The sequence below is a fragment of the Perca fluviatilis genome, chromosome 19 (genome assembly GCF_010015445.1).
Source record: "Perca fluviatilis chromosome 19, GENO_Pfluv_1.0, whole genome shotgun sequence".
Lineage (NCBI taxonomy): Eukaryota > Metazoa > Chordata > Actinopteri > Perciformes > Percidae > Perca > Perca fluviatilis.
Window position 1 is genome coordinate 22645732 of NC_053130.1, and position 12933 is coordinate 22658664.

The window sequence follows — 12933 nt, forward strand, 5'->3', positions numbered from 1 at the left end:
ACTCTAAAGTAAAATGTCAATGCATTTGATTTTAAAGGTTATGTACAACTGTGAATCTGTATCAAGATAAAGAAGCGGAGAAGGCCTCAGATGAATCATGTCTGCAGGCTGTGAGGTCACAACAGATAACTACATCTATTAAAACTGGACTGGCAGTTTTCCTTTGCACACCATCAACAACAGCAAGAAGAAGTTCACACAGAGATTTGATGGCGTGCGATACTAAAGCCACCCCCTAAAGGCTAGCTGGCCCCTCTTCAGCACTCTGCACTGTGGTCCCAGCTCTCTCCTCATTAATTGCTTAACAGCATTCTTTCATCTCTGTTGACTTGATCCAAAGAAAACAACTTTACGCTGCACATTATGATTAAAGAATGTGCTTGTTTGGCTCCAACTATACAACTTGTGCTTGGACCATAAACATAAAAGCGCCTGTTTCAGACCTTATAAGTTATCGGTCTAGTGTTGAATTTAGATGATCATCGATGTATTAGTTTGCTGCGTTTTGTTGGAATATTTCTAATGTGGTACATTATAGACAAATATTAAGCTGCCTTTTTATTACGGTCTCTGAGATAGGAAATATGATAACCTGCAGGTATAGCACAGGACATCAGTGGAAGATCCTTATTTTATTCAATCTGTATTTTTATGTCTTAGACATAAAAAAAAAAAAAGCAACGATCGTCTTTTTTTTAGACCTTCCATGTATAATATCCCTTGAAGTTCACTTCTTTTTTTAACAGGCCGTAATGATAAAACATCTTTTATGTTTAGACAGAATAAAGCTAAGAGCGAAAAAATGGCTGGGGAGTTCAAACTGCATGGCAGTAAGTTTAAGAGCTAACTGTAGTCACGAAGGCCGTGTATTTGTCTGTCGAAAGCAGTACTGAGTCATTCATCACACTTGAGGAAAGAACTGAATGTTTTTCTTCAGGGTTTAATTATCAGAAGGCCATATCTTAGGAAAAGCACATACTATTCATTTCCCTACCTCCCCAACTGTTGTTCTAGAGAAAGCAAAGTGATTATCGTGGACTTGATTTGCTGCTATAAGACCTAAACTTGCACTAAAAATATCTCTTGAGCGAAAGATGGCCTCTGATTAAAAGTTCTCAGTTGTCTAACTTGACACACAACTTGGAATTTATCCCAAGAATGTGCAGCAAAACACAAAACCCTAATTTAATCAGAAGCATTAATGATGACACAAACTGGTGCAAATGAGATTTAGTGATTAAAGAAAAGCTGAAAAAGTGTGAGATGTTTCAACACAGTGTAAAATAGATGCCAGTGCCTTTCTCAGACTGTGGGGCCAGCAAGATGTCCTATTTTTCACATGTAGAATCATATTGACCATGGTATTATTTCATGTTTTGTCAAATGTTTTAACAATGATAAAGTTAGAGAGATTTACAAATATCCTCTCATCTAGTCAAACTTTAATATAAACCTATCCAGGCTCAACCGCAACCAAGAAAATGATAGCTCAGCGCTGGCTCCCCACTCGCTTTGTATAAAACAGTGGTTGGCGTATTTTCTGGACATAGTTAGGCTATGGTTGAGCTCTCTACATCAAGGATTAACAAAACCAAGTCATCTACTATAGACCTATGGAAAGGTGCAGCAGCACAGGTATCAGTCCTATTGCTCAGCATCACAAGAAGTAGAGGAGGGCGACTAGGCAAGGTGGGATTTCTGTTTTTGTTTATTTGTTTGTTTTTGTTTTCCTCGAGACCGCGGAGGATGGGGCCACCCCCCAGAGGGGTTTTGTTCTTGTATTTGTATGTTCTGTGTGTTCTAAATAGCCTATAAAAAAAATCAATAAAAAAATTATCTAAAAAAAAACAAAACAAATATAAACCAAGCAGAAAATGATAGCTCGTAAATTGAGTAATAAAAATGTAAACGTCAAATCATAAAAAAGTCTTTGAATTCATTTTTGTGTTTAGCCTACTCAACAATAAGTGCATTGATGACGATTCTTTTCAGTTGCAAGTTGTAATATTAACTCAAGAATTCATATTCTTGTTTATGTATTTTGTAGGAAAAAACTGTTGCAACTGCATTTTATTCCATTTTCCTCCAACTTTTATTTTGTACAGCTCCATCCACGTCATAGATCCACGTGTGCGATTGTTTGCGCTGACCGAACTTCCCTAGCAACGTGTATATGAACCAGGAAGTACTTTTTGTATGCTCTAGCTCCTAGCTGCGGTTAGCACGGTTAGCACAGAGGAGTGAAAGTGACTGACAGCAAAGTTTGTCTCGGTTAGATTTATGAGTCCATCTACCGTTCATGTTTGTATTTAACACATGTCAGGTAACGTCGTGCTTAGCAGGCAGTTCTGTCGCTGGAGATGAGTGAAAATTGTAAGTTGAGATTGTTTTGTTGGTGTGTTAGCGAGCTGTTAGCTACAAGCTAACGCAAAAAAAAAAAAAAAAAGGGCTGTTAGCTTGACTAGAAATAACTTTATTAAAGTAACGTTAGTGTCCTTTATTCAAAGAAAGTAAAAAAAAAGCACGTAACACAAAGTAAATGACGTTTGTTTTATAACGCACATTTTAAACTCTCATGCGTAACGATACATTAACAGCAGGGACTGTTTGGATAACGTCAAATTAGGTTAACGTGATGGGTGATAGCTTGATGTTATGTGCAAGTTTTGATTTGTAGTCTTGTGGGTCTGGACTATTGATAGCACGTTTTAGATAACGTTAGTTAGTTACATGTTTGTACTCGGGTGTTAGTACTTAGGTAAATGTTATTTGTTCTCCACCCCTGTCAGTGGTTTGACAGTACTGACTGAATAGTGATTAATGTGTGTGCTGTAAAGACTGAGAATGTGCAGAATCATTACTTCCACCACATAATTCACTGTCGGTGGAATCAGCTTCTGCTGTAGTGTTAGTACAAGTTTAGTGCCCTCTTTGTGCCAGTGCATTTGTGGTCTCAGTGGTACATAGCTGAGAACAATGCACCATGCTGCTTTGCAAGAGGCTCTTTACATCTGTCTTATCCATCAAAAACGTTAGATAATCTTGTCCTGTATTATCCCTGAATGACATTGTATGTATTTATTTTCCTGTCACAGGTGTGCCATGAAAATGATTTTCTTACCACTGTCTGATAGGCCATGATAGGCTTATCAAGTTATGCAGGGGTTATGGAAAGTCTAATGAATTCTGCTGAAGAGCAGCAACCCTCCTCTCCCCTGGCTAACTCATGGTCCAAAATACAGGAATCAAGCAAGAATCAAAAGCCAAAATGTGTTGGTGGATTTGTTTTAGTTCATGCAGGTAAGTGCACACACTATAATTAACAAGAGTTTATTAGAAAGAAATAGGTAAGGTAATAAGTAAACACGATTATGGGCATTGAAACATGATCCATCATGCACTGAAACATTAAGTCTTCAAGTATAGTTTTCTGCTTAGAGGAGGTCAACTTTCATCACTTTATGAATGGTCAATTGTTTTTTTCCCTATTTGCTTTCAGGAGCAGGATACCATTCTGAATCTAAAGCCAAGGAGTACAAGCATGTGTGCAAAAGAGCCTGCCAGCGAGTATGTTTGTTTATTTTACTGGTATTACTATAGTAAAGTGTGTGTGTGTGTGTGTGTGTGTGTGTGTGTGTGTGTGTGTGTGTGTGTGTGTGTGTGTGTGTGTAAACAAGCAACATACTGTAACCTTGTACTGTTTGTACACAAAACTTTGTTATTCTTAATGGAATGCTTCTAAATGTATTCCTTTTAATGTAGATAATTTGGCACTTCACAGTACTGAATCTGTTAAAAACTTTCTGAATGCTGAGCAACAGACAAGATTGACATTGATCATCAAGTATCATTTCAGGGCTTTCCTTAAAGAATAGAAGAATAGTGCTGCACCATTATAATTTAATGTCATTTCAGTTGAAAATATTCCAAATATGTTGGTATTGACGACATCTTACTACAAAATAATGCTTTCATCATATTATTTAGCCAGTCTAATTTTACTTGCTCTGACTCTACAATTCAGTTGGTTGTGACATTTTAGATAACTAAAAGTTGCTTAATACTGAGGTATGTGTAAACTTCCCTCTACTACATTTTTGCGCACAAATGCATTCTGTTCTTGTTCTATCAATTGATCTCATGTCTTTAGAAAGTATGTAGAGTAACCTTGTTTTATCAGTAAGATATTGGGATTTTCTCCTACACTTTCTTAGAGGTTTGCTCAGGTTGGATGGGGAGCATCTATGAACAGCTGTCATTCCATGTATAATCAGTGGAATTCCAATCTGTGTTTTGGCAGTATCCCTCAAGTACTTTAAAGTTCTTGTTTTGAAGTCATTCCAGTTTTCATTTGGCTGTATTAAGATAATTTTGCAGTTGGAATGGAAGTCTTTGTTCTTTGGCACTCGAAGCAAGTTCTTCAAGAATGTCCTTGTATTTGGTTTCATTCATTGTTCCTTCCATCTGTAAGACTGAAAAACAACCTCATGGTGCTGCCATCACCCTTGATTTACAATAGGAATGGTGTTAAATGGGTGACGAACTGTGCCCTGTTTCAACTGGATGTAGTGCTGCATTTAGGCCAAATTCTTCAATTGTAAAATATATATATATACATACATACATACATACATACATACATACATACATACATACATACATACATACATACATACATACAAGTCAAATTTAATTCAATCCAGGATCCTTATTGCATGTTTTATGCTTATTTTTACTCTAGTTTCTGTCCCTACTCTAGTTTCTGTCCCTGTCTTATCATAGTGTTATGTAACTGACGTAGATGAAGGTAGACAATGAAAGAAATCTACAAAGGCTGAAATGAGAAATGGGTTTATTTGATGTTTTGACTGGAAAGCTGTTGCACTTTCAACAAGGTAGCTATCTGTCTTTTCCAGGCTGTGGACCGACTCAAAGCCGGGGCACTTGCAGTGGAAGCAGTGGCCGCAGCATTGGTTGAACTTGAGGTTGGTTGATTTTGATTCAGGTTTGAATATAAAAAGTCAACCTTTATTAACTCGGTGTTAAATAACACCCCACATACTTAATGTAGAAGACATTTATCTTAGGCCCAGATTGGACTTAAAAAAAAACAACATCCCAAAAACTTTCAGTAAGGAAAAGAAACTTAATTTGACATATGTGTGTGTTTATCCAAAACAGCTTAATTCTGCTCGTGCCTCCGATGCATGTACTGTTGGATGATATAAGAGGTGATTTTCCTCAGGGCAGGCTTGGAATAAAGAACAATGACTCTCTGCAGCTGCAATAATGTGTAGAGAAATTCAGTGCTATATATATATATATATATATATATATATATATATATATATATATATACACACACACACACACACACACACACACACACACACACACACACACACACACACACACACACACACACACACACACAGCGAGGAAAGTAAGTATTGAACGCGTCAGCATTTCCCCCAGTAAATATATTTCCGATGGGGCTATTGGAATGAAATTTATCCACACATATAAAGAAATCAAAACATGTATGTCCATGAACAAAGTTATGTATAATAAAGTGGAATGATAATGGGAATAAATATTGAACACATGAAGAAAAAGGGGTGTAAAAAGGCATGGGAAGCCAATAAACCAGCTGAAATCTGTCAGTATTTAGGAAGCAATCCTGCCGCCTATTAGTGCAAATTAATATCAGCTGGATTAGTCCTAATTGATGGCCTATAAAAAGATTTCTCATTACCAAGGTGTCACTCAAGAAGCATTTCATCATGGGTAAAAGCAAAGAGCTGTCCCAAGACCTTCGCAAGCTTATTGTAGAAAAACACACGGATGGCATTGGTTACAGACAAATATCTAAACTTCTGAAAGTTCCAGTGAGCACTGTTGGGGCCATTATCCGGAAGTGGAAAGAACATCATTTCACCATTAACCGGCCACGACCAGGTGCTCCTTGCAAGATTTCTGACAGAGGAGTCCATAGAATTCTTAGAAGAGTTGTTGAAGAACCCAGGACCACTCGCAGAGATCTTCAGAAAGACCTGGAAGAAGCAGGTACAGTTGTTTCAAAGAAAACAATTAGTAATGCACTCGACCGCCATGGCCTCTATACACGCACACCACGCAAGACACCACTGCTCAAGAAAAGGCATGTGGAAGCTTGCTTAAAGTTTGCTGCACAACATCTGGACAAGCCAATGACATACTGGGAGAATATAATCTGGTCAGATGAGACCAAAATTGAACTCTTTGGCTGTCATAGCATACACTATGTTTGGAGAAGAAATAAACCATACAAACAGTGAAGTTTGGAGGTGCGAAGCATCATGGTGTGGGGCTGTTTTTCAGCATCTGGCACTGGCAGACTTGATATAATTGAAGGAAGAATGAATGGAGAAATGTACCGTGACATTCTTGATAAGAATCTGCTGCCCATCCACCAAGATGCTGAAGATGAAACGAGGGTGGACATTTCAGCAAGACAAACATCCCAAACACACGGCCAAGGAAACTCTCAATTGGTTTCAGAGAAAGAAAATCAAGCTGTTAGAATGGCCCAGTCAATCACCCGACTTGAATCCAATTGATAACCTCTGGAAAGAAGAGGTTCATAGAAGATGCCCCCGGAACCTTCAAGATTTGAAGACAGTTTGTGTGGAAGAATGGGCAAAAATCCCAGCTGAGCAATGTGTGCGACTAGTTTCTTGATACAGGAGGTGTTTTGACGCTGTCATTCCCAACAAAGGCTTTTCTACTAAGTATTAGTATTAGCCTCAAGCCCACAACTATATCAGCAAAATTCCTATGAAGAATCAATGAAAACCAAGAATGAGGCTTAAAAACATAAATGTAGTATCCTAATTAGATGGTATCAAAGAACAGAGGAGCATTAGGTAAACAGCCAATTATTGTCAACATTATTGTCCCAGACAGATAACAGTGACAGCAACCAAAGTGTTTTAGGATCGGATTGTTATTGTGTTACAGGAGGTGGTTCACCACCCGCAATCTATTATGATTTTTGTAAAGTAGAAGTAGTAGTGTTTTCAAGTATTTAATAAATGAAGTGCATTCAGCAGGGCCATTTTATAAGCTGCTGATTTAAAAAGTTAGAATTACAGTAGATATTGACTTTAGTCATTGCACTATCACTTTGGACCACAAGAAAGAGTGACCCTTTATTTTCTTGGTTGAACTATATTACACAAAAGAATGACTTTCCTTCAACATATTAACATTGACAATATGTTTCATTGCAAATATAGTTTTATTCTAGGCTCTGCATGTTTTTAATTGTTCTCAGGACTCTCCTTTTACAAACGCTGGCATGGGCTCCAACCTTAATCTGTCAGGGGAAATTGAATGTGATGCGAGTATCATGGATGGGAAGTCGCTGCATTATGGTGCTGTAGGGGCTATAAGTGGTGAGTTATTACACATGTATTGATATTTATGTAATGTTGTTGTGGCACTGAAGTTCAGTCCCCTGAAAGTAATGGTAATGAATCTGTCATGTGTTTTACTGATTTACTTTCAACCCAGTTTCTTAGAGGTTCATAAACAATGAGGGAAAATCCAATTTTTACATAATTTGGCATAATTGTATCTGGATTTGTTTTTACTGTAATAAAATAACATATAATGAATTGCTAGCTCTGTGATGATTCTGACTTCTCCTTCAGGTATTAAGAACCCAGTCTTGGTTGCAAACCGTCTACTGAGTGAAGCACAGAAAGGGAAACTATCAGCTGGCAGAATACCACCCTGGTGATTATAATGTTTATTTATTAATGTTGCATTAACGTGACTCTATCAACTTGTTAATTTGTTTTATTTTGTCAGCTTTTTAGTGGGGCGAGGAGCACATGATTGGGCAGTCAGCCATGGAATACCACCATGTCCTTCAGAGAAAATGGCCAGCAGTGAGTCTTGTTGCACTGATTATATGCTTCATCTAAGAAATTCATGTTCTGTAGCTCTGCAAAACTGAACCAAAACACAGTGCTCAAAACAACCTTGGGAAGAGGTGCATTCATTTATGTGGATGATGGATTACATTTTTTCTCACACAGAGTTTAGTTTATCTGCGTACAAGAGGAACAAGCGAAAGATGGAGCTGGCAGAAAAAATTGACACAGGACATAATCACACGAAGAAAAGACGACAATCAAGTGAAAATGTAAGTACTATGTTATCAGTTAAAATAAGATAAAATATTTGAATGGCATCAAGTTCATTCTTTCTTAGCTGCAGCACTTGAGTCAGAATGGACCCATCACTTCCTGCTGATTTTATAGTAGTATTCCTCACAGCGAACATCCCACAGATGCTATAAGGGGTTGAGATCTAACCATCTGACCAGGGGCATCATTTGCACTAAACAAATAGCAGACTATTGGCCAAATCTGGCCTGCCAAATGAAATCTAAAACTTTCCCTAATTGGCCTACATTAAAATATTATTATCTATTGTTGATAAAACAAATGTAAAAAATGTATTTAAATTACAATGGAGTTAACATTACTGTAACCATCTAATTATCAATACCCTTTTTAAGAGCAAAGTGATACTGTGCCTGAAATAAGTTCTAATAAAAAAATAAAGCTACTTCACTTTGATTAAAGTGTTGTTTTGCTTTAATTAAAACTGATTTAATTCCTCAGTTATTACACAAAAAGTGAATTGGATCTCTTAAACACAAATGACAGGGTTGTATTAATGATGAAATTGGTGTGGTTTCATCATGCTTTCAGCCCACTCTGCAGATTCCAAACCTGCAGTTATGCACAGGGATATATGGCATCAAACTGAAATTTAAAAAAGGCAGGAAACATAAAGTAGAATATGGTATTTTATACAAGAAAGCAAATTTACGAAGACATCAAGATATATTCTGCCAGTTATAATCTCACATTCTCACAGGGTCATTAAAGGAAATGTCATTACCAGGTTGCACAGAGGGTTCCAGGAAACGATTAAAGTGTTGACAAGAGTTAGTGCAAAGTTTCAGTGCCCTGAGCAGCACAACTGGAGAGTGTCTTAATGATGAGCTGAGTAGAAAGCAGTTGAGTCGACTCATTCTGCTATTCTGCTCGAAAGTCACTAGCAGTGGCAGCAGCACCGAACAGGGTGGGAGAGTTTATTTTGGTTCAGATGTAAATTGTGTTAAATGGAATAGAATGTGTAAACGGCCCGATATGCTTCATTGGACCTTTTTTAAACACTATTATTGTTTATTTAGTTCAGTTACATCAATCCTCAATATTAATGATCTATCCACAAAAAGACTAACAACTAAGATGGATAGTTTGTTGACTTACGTAAGTAATATATGATTTAAATGATTGATTTTGTGTCAATGACTTGTTAGCCTAATGAGTTTAAGGTTGGAGTTGCCCTCAGTTCTCATCAATCTCTTACATGTTTACACAAAACTGCTTGACCTATTAAAGATTAATATGTGACCATTTCTGATTTCAACATACAGTGCCTTGCGAAAGTATTCGGCCCCCTTGAACTTTTCGACCTTTTGCCACATTTCAGGCTTCAAACAAAGATATAAAACTGTAATTTTTCTAATTTGTGAAGAATCAACAACAAGTGGGACACAATCATGAAGTGGAACGAAATTTATTGGATATTTCAAACTTTTTTTAACAAATAAAAAACTGAAAAATTGGGCGTGCAAAATTATTCAGCCCCCTTAAGTTAATACTTTGTAGCGCCACCTTTTGCTGCGATTACAGCTGTAAGTCGCTTGGGGTATGTCTCTATCAGTTTTGCACATCGAGAGACTGAAATTTTTGCCCATTCCTCCTTGCAAAACAGCTCGAGCTCAGTGAGGTTGGATGGAGAGCGTTTGAACAGCAGTTTTCAGTTCTTTCCACAGATTCTCGATTGGATTCAGGTCTGGACTTTGACTTGGCCATTCTAACACCTGGATATGTTTATTTGTGAACCATTCCGTTGTAGATTTTGCTTTATGTTTTGGATCATTGTCTTGTTGGAAGACAAATCTCCGTCCCAGTCTCAGGTCTTTTGCAGACTCCATCAGGTTTTCTTCCAGAATGGTCCTGTATTTGGCTCCATCCATCTTCCCATCAATTTTAACCATCTTCCCTATCCCTGCTGAAGAAAAGCAGGCCCAAACCAGGATGCTGCCACCACCATGTTTGACAGTGGGGATGGTGTGTTCAGGGTGATGAGCGGTGTTGCTTTTACGCCAAACATAACGTTTTGCATTGTTGCCAAAAAGTTCGATTTTGGTTTCATCTGACCAGAGCACCTTCTTCCACATGTTTGGTGTGTCTCCCAGGTGGCTTGTGGCAAACTTTAAACAACACTTTTTATGGATATCTTTAAGAAATGGCTTTCTTCTTGCCACTCTTCCATAAAGGCCAGATTTGTGCAGTATACAACTGATTGTTGTCCTATGGACAGAGTCTCCCACCTCAGCTGTAGATCTCTGCAGTTCATCCAGAGTGATCATGGGCCTCTTGGCCGCATCTCTGATCAGTCTTCTGCTTGTATGAGCTGAAAGTTTAGAGGGACGGCCGGGTCTTCGTAGATTTGCAGTGGTCTGATACTCCTTCCATTTCAATATTATCGCTTGCACAGTGCTCCTTGGGATGTTTAAAGCTTGGGAAATCTTTTTGTATCCAAATCCAGCTTTAAACTTCTCCACAACAGTATCTCGGACCTGCCTGGTTCGTTCCTTGTTCTTCATGATGCTCGCTGTGCTTTAAACGGACCTCTGAGACTATCACAGAGCAGGTGCATTTATACGGAGACTTGATTACACACAGGTGGATTCTATTTATCATCATTAGTCATTTAGGTCAACATTGGATCATTCAGAGATCCTCACTGAACTTCTGGAGAGAGTTTGCTGCACTGAAAGTAAAGGGGCTGAATAATTTTGCACGTCCAATTTTTCAGTTTTGTATTTGTTAAAAAAGTTTGAAATATCCAATAAATTTCATGATTGTGTCCCACTTGTTGTTGATTCTTCACAAAAAATTACAGTTTTATATATTTATGTTTGAAGTCTGAAATGTGGCGAAAGGTCAAAAAGTTCAAAGGGGCCGAATACTTTCGCAAGGCACTGTACAGTCACTGATACTGACTATGACTGTTCACATGCATGCCATGGTCAGAGTTTTACGTTGTCTTTTTAGGTTTTACAGGAATTTGGCATCAACCTTGCGTTTTAATTTTTGTACATACAATTAATACAAAAAAGAATACAATTAACATATAAAGTCCATTAGCAGAAAATAACTTATTTTTGTACCAAGGATGGTGTCTTATGGGTTCAACAAAAAGCATTATCGTAGCAAGTCTGGTTTTAATTTTCATACACAGTGTTCATTTAATGCAATAAAATCTTTCCTTTTTTTTCTTGTGCAATATAGACACCTGTCTCATGATGGTTTATAGTTGCAGTGTTGTTTAGGAAAATCTAAAGGATTTCAATATAATTCTAAACGATGCCCTTATGTTTTACAGTCATTATTTACTGTGGATTTTGTTCATTTAAGCAAACTGATAAGGAATGACAGGATGGTCTTTGGCTCTGGTTCTTTTTGGCATCAAAAGCCCAGAGACAGGAATGATTTAGGAGAGCATGAGAAACGCTGTAGTCTTCTTTTTTTTTTTACTCTGCTTTTCAAGATCTTCAGTTTCTGGTAGGAGTGGAGCTCTGTTCATGTATCATAATGCCATTTTGCACATTTACCCTGTAGAACTCTATTCATCATGAAGTCTGAGTCAGGATGATTCACAAACGAGTCACTTCCAAAGCAAACTGCAATCAGGGAAGAAAAACAGCTGATTGAAATCACAACAGCACATTTTTGATGAAATATGAAGGGCAGGGAAGAGTGATTCATAAATGCATGCGTTACATTGTTAGTTTTGGAAATGTCCCTAGTCAAAGATGATGTCTCTGCTTCAGAATGTGAATGTTTGGATTTCTCCTCCTTTACGTTGCCTGAAATTCTCATTCAACCATTCTCATGTAACTGCTCTCCTTTCTGTGATGTAGGAAAATGGTTCAGGGTGCCTCGACACAGTGGGAGCCGTTGTGATAGACCTGGAAGGGAATGTAGCTGCAGCGGTGTCCAGTGGAGGTCTGGCCATGAAACATCCCGGCAGGGTTGGCCAGGTAATTGGGCCTTCCCCTTCTTTTTTTTTTCTCTGTTCATGTCTTTACCCACATAACTTCTTTAAAGGGGACATATGCTAATTTCCAGGTTTACACTTGTCTTTTGGGATTCTACTAGGACATGTTTACATGCTTTAAAGTTAAAAAAAAATACTGTCAGTCTGAATATAGACTTGAAAAAGCTCTGGAAATTCAGAGACTGGCAGACTCCGGTGACACCAGAGGTTTTTTTAGCGCTACTAAGGCTGTCTATGGCCCAAGCCACCGCGGCCTCAAAGGACGGGCAGGAGCTGCTGAAGGACAATGAGTCCATTAACGTCCGATGGAAAGAGCATTTCCAGGAACTCTTCAACCGTGACAGCACAGCTGAACCAGGTAGCATCAGCCACATCCCTCAGAGTCCTATCAGGGAAGACATGGGGGAACCACCCACCATAACTGAGGTCCAAAATGCCATTAGGAGCCTAAAGAACAACAAGGCCACTTGTCCAGATGGGATACCAGCAGAGATCTTGAAGAGTGGTGGACCAGAACTCCTGTACCACATCCATGACCTACTCCTCAAGGTCTGGGAAAAAGAAGAACTCCCGTCAGCGCTCAGGGATGCTCTAATAGTGACTATATTTAAGAAGGGGGACAAGGCTGAATGTGGAAACTACAGAGACATCTCACTCCTATCAACAACAGGCAAAGTGCTTCCTCGTGTCGTTGCCAATCGACTGCTACCACTGTCTGAGGAAGTACGCCCTGAATCT

The 12933-nt window shown here is 38.4% G+C and overlaps 1 protein-coding gene across 4 annotated transcripts in view; it reads left to right on the forward strand.

Annotated features, from left to right (window-relative positions):
• The first annotated feature begins 2182 nt into the window (after positions 1-2182).
• tasp1 (taspase, threonine aspartase, 1) overlaps positions 2183-12933 on the forward strand; it is a 44691-nt gene continuing 33940 nt past the window's right edge. For all 4 annotated transcript variants that reach the window (XR_005637123.1, XM_039783857.1, XM_039783859.1 and 1 more), the window contains exons 1-9: positions 2183-2373; positions 3096-3300; positions 3500-3567; positions 4917-4985; positions 7316-7436; positions 7695-7779; positions 7855-7934; positions 8085-8191; positions 12059-12178. Coding sequence is in view for 3 of the 4 variants with exons in the window: in XM_039783857.1 (XP_039639791.1) it covers positions 3138-3300; positions 3500-3567; positions 4917-4985; positions 7316-7436; positions 7695-7779; positions 7855-7934; positions 8085-8191; positions 12059-12178 (813 nt within the window). In the remaining variant the exon portion in view is untranslated. The remainder of the gene's footprint in view (positions 2374-3095; positions 3301-3499; positions 3568-4916; positions 4986-7315; positions 7437-7694; positions 7780-7854; positions 7935-8084; positions 8192-12058; positions 12179-12933) is intronic.